This window comes from Melanostigma gelatinosum (assembly GCF_949748355.1).
Source record: "Melanostigma gelatinosum genome assembly, chromosome: 17".
Classification (NCBI taxonomy): Eukaryota; Metazoa; Chordata; class Actinopteri; order Perciformes; family Zoarcidae; genus Melanostigma; species Melanostigma gelatinosum.
This window is the reverse complement of record NC_136650.1, coordinates 7,593,253-7,602,461: the sequence shown is the minus strand read 5'-3', so window position 1 is coordinate 7,602,461 and position 9,209 is coordinate 7,593,253. Positions and strand designations below refer to the sequence as shown.

At 43.4% G+C, this 9,209-nt stretch overlaps 2 protein-coding genes across 2 annotated transcripts; one reads left to right on the top strand and one right to left on the bottom strand.

The window, feature by feature from the left end:
* The first annotated feature begins 125 nt into the window (after positions 1-125).
* On the top strand, positions 126-5,500 carry LOC306791830 (uncharacterized protein). The gene is made up of 5 exons (XM_079288726.1): positions 126-279; positions 1,400-1,608; positions 1,731-1,925; positions 2,271-2,465; positions 3,542-5,500. Exons 2-5 carry the CDS (start codon positions 1,405-1,407, stop codon positions 4,628-4,630), a joined length of 1,683 nt encoding a protein of 560 aa, XP_079144852.1. The 5' UTR covers positions 126-279; positions 1,400-1,404; the 3' UTR covers positions 4,631-5,500.
* A 238-nt stretch (positions 5,501-5,738) lies between these two features.
* Positions 5,739-9,151, bottom strand: nelfe (negative elongation factor complex member E). The gene is made up of 11 exons (XM_079288729.1): positions 9,022-9,151; positions 8,653-8,738; positions 8,375-8,444; positions 8,002-8,147; positions 7,832-7,906; positions 7,466-7,503; positions 7,083-7,360; positions 6,782-6,926; positions 6,569-6,623; positions 6,094-6,196; positions 5,739-5,994 (listed from the first exon to the last, which is right to left on the bottom strand). The coding sequence occupies exons 2-11, from the start codon at positions 8,725-8,727 to the stop codon at positions 5,921-5,923; spliced, it is 1,059 nt and encodes a 352-aa protein (XP_079144855.1). The 5' UTR covers positions 8,728-8,738; positions 9,022-9,151; the 3' UTR covers positions 5,739-5,920.
* Positions 9,152-9,209: the final 58 nt, after the last annotated feature.

The window sequence follows — 9,209 nt, the reverse complement described above, 5'->3', positions numbered from 1 at the left end:
TCAGCGTGCGTACTCAGATTTCACTACTATCTACCACAAAAACCGATTCAACGTCAGTTCAGTGGCGAGAGACCAGCACTTTGTTTTTGTTGTCACCAAAAAAAGAGGCCAAAAGTAAACAGAAATCGAGGTTGTAACGGTAGCTCGTAGCAGTAGGGATGAGGAAATACAACGGATAATTAACAGCACAATAATCTACGGCTGTCCTGCTCAAACAAACACAGATCTGCTTTTATTTTTAGAAAGCCCAGAAGATATTCAACAAAAGGAAAAGCAGAGGTGAGGGACGGGAAAGTTTCACGATAACTATGGAGCCTTTGGTGTCTATGACTATGGTTGGTCTGTAGCAGATAGACGATGTAGCTAGCTAAGCTAACGGTAGCTAACATTCAGACAAGTAGCTAACGTTAGATGACGTTAGGCCACAAAACAAAACAATTGTGTTATGATCGATTTCAATCTCTAACGGAAGTGGATTTACGTTAAATAGTCTAATTTTAACATAGACTCAACTAACGTTACTCGATTGGTCTTAAGCTGTCCTCGTGCACACAGATGTTAGCTAACGTCCCTCGAGTCAAAACTGACAAATAATCCATAACATGTCGATATAGTGACGTGAAACACGGTACCTTCTAGCTGTAATGTTACCTGGGCGGGGCAATATATCGACATTATATCGATATCGTGATATGAGACTAGATATCGTCTCAGATTTTAGGTATCGCGTGAGTGTTAAAGCTGTTACAGTAACTCAATTGAAGTAATTTTCTGTTTCCAGACTGTTCTATTATTTACCCACTGAGTCACTATATCCACATTACTGACGATGCATTATCAAAGATCTCATTGTGTATATATTTTGTAAAAGCACCAATGATCAACCCCACAATATTGTTGCAATATCAATATTTGGTAACACATATATTTTGACATTTGATTGCCTTCATATCTACCAGTCCTCAGCTGTACTGTATTGCATTACAGAACTATAACATGTAGTAAGTAATATATTCAGTTAGAGCTGTAAATGTGTCTTTTCATGGTCTTTAATACTTTAATGTTCAACCTGAGTTAAATTACCATTGACTTTTAATCTACCGTTAGACCGTTTGTCTGGAAATGGATTAGAAAACAATGAAACATATCTGTCAGAGCCTGTTTTACTTCAATTATCTGACCAACCACACCAAATCATCACAATTGAGAAGATGATTGATTGACAAATGGTTTTTGATCTCATTTCTGTGTGGTTTAGATCGGGTAGCCATGATGTATCTGTTATGAACAAACTGTTTGAGTGTCTGCTTTTTGATCTTTAATTCAAAAGATACAAAGACCCCCTCACTGAGTTATTTGCAATGAATATATTACCCCCCCCCCCCCCCCCCCCCGTCAGACAAGATGGAGATACTGTGTTTCCGGTTACCGGGCCACGGGGACACGACCCTGAAACACCTGAATGCCCTGAGGTCCCGCCAGCAATTCTGCGACATCACCATTGTGACCAGCGACAGCCTGACATTCAGGGGACATAAGGTGGTGCTGGCTGCCTGCTCGCCCTTCTTAAGGGACCAGTTCCTCCTCAACCCGGCCCCCAAGCTTCAGGTAGGCGGATGTCAACACGCACAAAGTCACGCTGTCAACACAGTCACCATGTCTTCTATAGCGCTCTTCTACTGACTGAAAACAGTGCTGCTTTATGTTATTTGGTTCACATTTCTACCCAGGTGTCGATGCTGTACAGCTCCACAGTGGTGTGTGATCTGCTTCAGTCCTGCTACACTGGCGTCCTGCAGTTCAACCCAGAGGAGATTGTCAACTACCTGACCGCTGCCAGCTACCTACAGATGGAGCATATTGTGGAGCGCTGCCGAGGAGCGCTGAAGAAGTACATGCATCTAAAAAACCCAAGTTCACCGAAGGTAAGTCATCTCAAACTAGTATTTTAAATGTATATCATATTCCTTCTAGTTCAGTTTATATTTTGTATAGTGATGAAAATGTATAGTATTAAATTGGTCATAATAGATAGACTGTGTCGGGGGGGTTCTTTCCTTTTTTACATTTTTCAATTAAAAAAGTGACAAACGTGTTTTTATTCCAATTTTATCCTAAGTTTTTGTATTGTAGGACTCATTTTCAGTTCCACATTTTGCATATACAGTAACACTTCTCAGCTCTTTCATTGCTTGTAGTAGTGCAGTTTCCATAAGTTTTTTTTTTTGCAATTTCATAATCCGTTTCCTTTCCTCTTTACCTTCCTCTAGATGACCTTAGAGGAGAGTCAGGCCCGACTGTTGATCGTCAGCGGCAGCGTTCATTCTGTGGCCTCTCCCCCCGCCAGCCGACCCTCCCCTGTGCACTCACACAGTCCTGCGGAGGAGAACGGCAGCGACATGTCTGCCGAGGGCAGCCGGCAACACCACGACGGAAGTCCCATGCTGGATGAGCAACTCGTTAAGGTTTGTGTGTGACCATAGTACCTTTTTAATCTCCATTGAGTTTCAAATCTACACTGTTCATAACAATAATATCAACTTCATTCATACAGCAAAATGCAAAAACTGTTCGATGACAAGAAGAATTTCACAGTATGAAAGTGTTAAACATTTAGGAGCATTAAAAAATAGGATAAAAACATGGATTCCAATTCAAATTGATATTGTTTTGTTAATATATCATGTCGCCTACAAGTATTTGTTGCCAGCGTTCGGTTGGTCACTGATTGCCACATTGGTGTTTAGGGCTGCCCCCTCCTAGGTGATTAGCCGACGTAATTTTTCTTTCGTTTTCCAAGAAACTTATGAGCACATCTCTGGTAAACGCATCATTCTTTATGGAGAAACTCAGTTTTACAGATCTGTCGATCAAATCAACTCGTCAACTAAATCGGGCATGTGTTATTCAACTAAAAATATCTTTGGTCGAGGAGAGCCCCAACGGTGTTCTGTCTGTCCTGTTGAGATTTATTCAAAGCAACAAAAGTTAGCAGTTTAAAGACAGTTTCTGATCCTGAATAATGTCTGTTCAATGTCTGTGCGCCTTCCTCTGTCCCTGTATGACTTTTATACTAAGCATTAAATGGTCAGTGAAGCGTGATAAAGGATGTTTTTTTTGTGCAAAGGACAGGGTAACGGGATGAAAGGGTGAAGAAGATAACAACAGAGAGCACAGTAATGACACGGTAGAGAGGTTTCAGGGATGATAAAACATCCTCTCAAGAGTCTGTCTTTGAAACAGTTCACATAAGAGCACCACGCTAACATAATAGTACCAGTATAATTATCATTAAATGACTCTTGATCCTGATAAAACTAAATAATAAATCGCCAACAAACGGAGTACCAAGACAATAAGTAGTAAGTATTATATTTAGCTTCTCAAACGTGAGGATTTGCTGATTCTCTCTTTATTTTGGGGGGGTTTTGGACTGTAGGTTGGACAGTGCGAGCAATTTGTGGAAAGTTTGGGGAAATTCACAGATTTTCAGATCTTTGACAGCGCCACACACTTCGCTCAGTCTTCATTTCTGTTACAGCTCAACGCGTCGGACGAGGAGGAAGCAGCCAGACAGGAGAACTGTGAAGTGTACAGAGTGTACATCAACGAAGAGGAGCAGATGAACAGAGACGGGGAGGAGGAGAGAGAAGCTCCCTCTTACGGATCTCAGGATGCGTGTTACCCAAAAACAGACGGTGTCGTGATGGGAGCAGAAGGCGGCGAATACGACTTGAATCCAACAGAAGAGGATCTCGGTGTGGGGGGATTTTCACTGGAGGGGCTCCGCGCTTTCAGGCGCATGCTGCCTGACCCTAAAATTGGCCGGGGCAGAGGGAGAGGCAGGGGGCGGGGTTTTAAGAGGAGACGGTTGGTGTCATCACAGGAAAAAAGCCAGCAGGATTTGTGGTACCTGGCTGCTGCAGGGATGGGAGGGGGTTTCGGCTTGGACCACAGCCAAGAAGGGCTCAAGACGGAAAACTACATCTCGGTGGAACTCCCCAAGTTTGACTTCGGCATGGGCGAGGCGCGGGGAGAAAAGGTCTCGCCAATGGACGGCAACGGCTTGGGCCAGTACGCCTTGGAGGAAGCCAGCTGCGGCGCTGGTGAGGGGAGTTCAGGTCTGACGGTGGACGGAACAAACGAGGGAGGGGACGAGGTGGTGGGATCCACTTCAAGCGTCGCCGGGCCGGTCATCTGCGAGCACTGCGGCATGACGTTCCCCTCCGCCCACTCCCTAGCCATCCACTCGCGCTCCACCCACCTGCTGTACGCCTGTCCCTGCTGTGGCAAAAACTTCCACCACTCTGCCAACCTCACCCGGCACATGGCGGTGCACCGGGGCACCGGCAAGACCCACCAGTGCCCCCTGTGCTACAAGACTTTCACCCAAAAGTCCACGCTGATAGACCACATGAACCTACACAGCGGCGAGCGCCCCCACCGCTGCTCGTACTGCCACGCCCGCTTCGCCCACAAGCCCGCGCTGCGACGCCACCTGAAGGAACAGCACGGGAAAACCACGGGGCAGAACTCCCTTCACGAGCAGGAGGAGAGGGAGAGAGAGGGGCCCGGCGGACAAATAAGGGAGGAGGAGCAAGAATGCCTGGTTACTCAACAGGTGTCGTAGGCCGAACCCTTTGAGGCGGTCAAGTGTCTGAATGTCTTAAGCTCCTCAGGCTCTGCAGCTCCCTGCATCCAGTGGGGGGTCAAGTCTGTGGGGTCACAACCCCCATGTGGATATTAAAGGGACAGTGTGTGGGATTTGGTGGCATCTACTGGTGCGGTTGCAGATTGCAACTAACCGGAGAACTACGGTGGCCTTCAGGGAACAAAAACAAACCACAAAGGCTCTTGCTACAGGTTTGTCTTTGTGGGCCGCTGTAGAAACATGGCGGTGCAGGATCCGCTCCCTATTTAGCAATGAAGGGCTCATGCTAAGCTAACAAAACAATTCTTAAGTTTCAGTTGGTTATACACTGATAAACAGTTGAGAATATTCCCTTTCTGCCAATAGAACCCCAGAAATGCTACACACTGTACCTTTAAGCACATGCTGGAAACTGATTGAGGCCTTTTAAAATATCAGACTGAAACCAATAGTCCTTTCATATAAAATGTTTTAAATTTGCATAAAAACACACATACTCAGTGTCTTATGTGGGTAAAAATGACTGATGAGCTCCCTGTTACACTGAGACAAGAGGCCTTTTTCCACAACAGGCATTTTGACTCGTCATAGCACAGGAGGTACTAACGATGGTGCTGTAGTGTTAAAGCCAGCGTGCACAATACCAGGACCTGGAAACTCAAGCAGCTAAATGGAGCGTTGCTTTACATACTGTGAGAGGTCAATATGTCCTCAGTGACTGAAGTCCTGTTGATTTTCGTGTCTCAGAACCATTTCATTAGTTTGACTCAGAACTGTAACGTTAAACTTGAATATATGTAATACACGTTCAGTATGATGACCGGCAACAGTTCAAAGAAAAGATGTAAATAAAAGAATTGTAAAGTCTCCTCTCGGTGTACTCACACAGGTGTTTTTAGTTATGTTGACTAATTAGACAGAGGTTAGTCGTGTCTTCAGACTCATCTAATGTGACTTGTTCCTCTGTTGCAAAACGTTCAGGAAATCTGTTCTGAATGTGGGATTTTTAAGGATTCACACACTCACTTTCCAAAGCGTCCCTGCTGTGTCTTGTTGATACGAGGCTCATGTAAATCTCACTCAAGGAAACAATGCATGAAAACTTTTTATTGAGTTCAAAACAGTATCTCTAGTTTCATGAGCCACGCAGCATCACCTATCGACCTTGACAACAGATGACAACACAAACACTTTAAGCAGCAGGCTACCATTAAAACAAAAATGTGAAAAGCTATATGTCAAAATAAAAACATTTTTAGTTTTTTCCAGTCAAAATAAATCTTCACTGTACACGACTTGATTCCTCTTGTCCCTGTAGGAGCCTTTTGTGCTGTTCTGCACAGCTGTGAAAGAAGAGACATTGCTGAAGGTTAATCCGCACTAAGCAGACACACGAGAGTCTGATCAACGTCTACACAAACAATAGAGAGCTCTGCGTTTACCCAGCGAAGCCCAGACTGATTTCCCGGTGGCAGCATCCAGCATGGGCTGCTTCCTGGCGATGCTGACTTTGACGTGAATGTCTCCCACCATGGCCCCGTTCAACTGAGAAACAAAAAAGTTTCATTTCATTATAACTTGATTTATTGGGCGGAGCTAATGACGGTATTCACTGAGAAATAAAAAAAACACAGCTTTATGGGTATCATACTTAAGTCTAGTAATAATTGATCAAAAAAACATTTTACAACTGAGCTAATTCATTCCCCAGATTATTATATTTGGCAGTTTCTCAATATCACATCTCCACTAGAAATAATAAATGTACATGAAACGAGTTAAAAGCAGAAACCATGTTGCAACACTTTAATAAATAAATTTATTCTACTTGTAGTGGTCGACTGAGTTGCTGATATTACACGTATATTTAGTTTTAAAATGTTTTGGAAGTTTTTTCTGATATAGGATAACACCAACCTCAGCTACAGCCTGGTCTGCAGATTCCATCTTCTCGAAAGTAATGAATGCACAACTGGAAAGAGAGAAAAGAAAAGAAGTGATGATTGTATCATAAAATTAAAATAAAGCAGGAGAAGACAGTCCAGTGTATGTACTAAGACAGAAACACAATCACAACAGTCGGTAGAGATGACCACTATGTTCCCACAGAGCTGTTAAATGACTCCATACTTGCGTGGGTTGTCCATGGAGAGGTCGATGATGCTTCCATGTTGAGAGAAAGAAGAGCGCAGGTTGTCCTCGCTGAGCCCAGAGCCGTACACGTACACCGTATTGCCCTTTCGCACCCCTCTCTGCTCTGGGTGGGAATCTGACCCTGGGAATGAAAATATAGGAGACGGAGGAAAAAAAATCATGCTTGTGGTCCGGCATGCACCACCACACTACATCCACATTATGACTTGGCTCTGCACTTCATTCTTCTCGACTGATAACTGAATCTGTAAGGATGTTTCCTTGGTTGGTCACTCACGTCTGAACGGTGCGTCTCTTTCTCTGTCCCGTTCACTGTCGCGTTCACGATCCCTTTCTCGATCCCTTTCTCTGCTTTGGTCTCTTTCTCTTTCCCGGTCCCGGTCCCGGTCTCTGTCCCTTTCCCTATCTCTATCTCTATCTCTATCTCTGTCTCGTTCTCTGTCTCTTTCCCGCTCTCTGTCCGGCTCTCGCTCTCTTTCTCGGTCCGTTTCGCGGCTGGATGTCGTGCTGCCTCCCTCCTCCTCGTCCCGGTATCTGTCGCTGGAGCTGACAAAGCTGCAGCGGGGCACACAGGTGAAATGTTGTTACAGCCACAGATAGTGACTGTCAATGCATTCAACAGTTTGTTTTGCTTATTCATTGTGTTTTTTCAGACATTACCTCTCATAAAGAGACTTCCTGTTGGCTCTTTTCCCAGACTAGGAGAAGCACAAATATGGCAACATTAAAATAAGCTTTTGTTTTCAATTTGAGTGCATCTTAGAACGCTACAACTGTATTCTCAATCTCTATAGTCATTTTCAGACCTTGAAATATGCAAATGTGCCTTTTTAACACGAGGACTCACCATTGACAGAAATTCTACATGAGGTATTTTGAGTTTGATTAGAAAACACAAGCTTGAATGTGTCATAATCAGCTGCCACAACAAGACCTTAACATTTTATGATTCGTTTTTACAGATACTCGAGGGTCATGTTTGCAGCCATGTTTCAAACTGTTTATCATGTTTGATATCCACTATACCTCAGGTTGTTCTTCGTCTGCAGAAACACTCCTTTGGAATGGTAAGAAAGCAGGAATCTGGCCTTTCTCAGGGTCCTGTGGCAGATAAAGAGCAACAATCAAACAGATTAACAAACAAAACAAAGCAAGAAAACAGCTGAAACAACACAGTCTGAGGAATGTCAGCTCACCTTGAGTTTAATTTCCAGCATTCGAGAGCGTTTAAAGCCTGAGTTCTTGTTCTCTGACTTAATGGCACTGATGGCACCCGTCTTGACCAGCATCTTCGCTTGCTCCGTCGCCGTTGCGGTGTCAACAACAGGCTGGTCCGACAAAGCTGTTATGAAGTAAAGTGTGAAGTAGAGATTACTTGTGTCACTCTGTTTTCATTTGCCTTCTTCGATTGTTGAGAACAGGACATATTTGTATATGCAATCAGAGTCATTGTATAAATTAAAGTGATTGTGTATATGAATGAGTAAACACCAGGTGTGTTTCGGTTAGCTGAGAAAAGACAAATGCTGATGTACACAAATACATTTAAATAGAGTCAAATGCACTTACTCCGTTTCAATCCACCCTGGTTTGTCTGGTTAATTGAACTCTGCTTCTTCAAGGCAAGCAGCGCCTTTTTCTGAACAGACGGGTAAAAAAAAGTTTAGTGACAATATTTATTTCAATTGACTTATTTCAATGTGGTCCTATATGGACTCCATAAATGGGGTTAATGCCACTAAATGTCATGGCATTAAAATATATGTGTTATTGTCACACAATCACGTCTTTACACACAAGTCTACCACAGTATTAAAGGGCGAGACAGCAACCGTCCATTGATTTACCCTTTTCTTGAGTTTTGCATATTTCTTCTGCAGAGCCTCTTCTTCCTCCGTCAGTGAACTTGGAAACACCACCATGGTGAGAACAGCTACAATACAGACAAGTGCATTAACAGCTGGTAACAAATACAGGTGTAGTAACACAAAATAGGCACTAAAAATGTACTTTTATCAGGTTCACAGCTGCTAGCCTCGGTAGGCTAATAATAAGGTCTCCAAACACGATTTCCTTCCAGGAGACTATACAAGTAGTTAGTTAATGCAGACCACATAAAAGTGAACTACCAGACGACCAAAATAACAAAAAATGCGTAGGATCTTGAAATTACTTTGTATAACAGTTATTAGCTTTTATCTAAATCATTCACTCACCAAACTAAAACAGAGGCGTCTCAACAAAAACACCGTCGCGTATATATGATGTGGCGGCTGCTGGTCGCGTTATTTTTTTTTTATCAACAACAAAAACATTTAGCAACGCACACAAAACGAGATCACTCCAGAATAAAACAATGGAACACAAACTGTAGACAGTTTGTGAACGTTCACGACACGTTTAC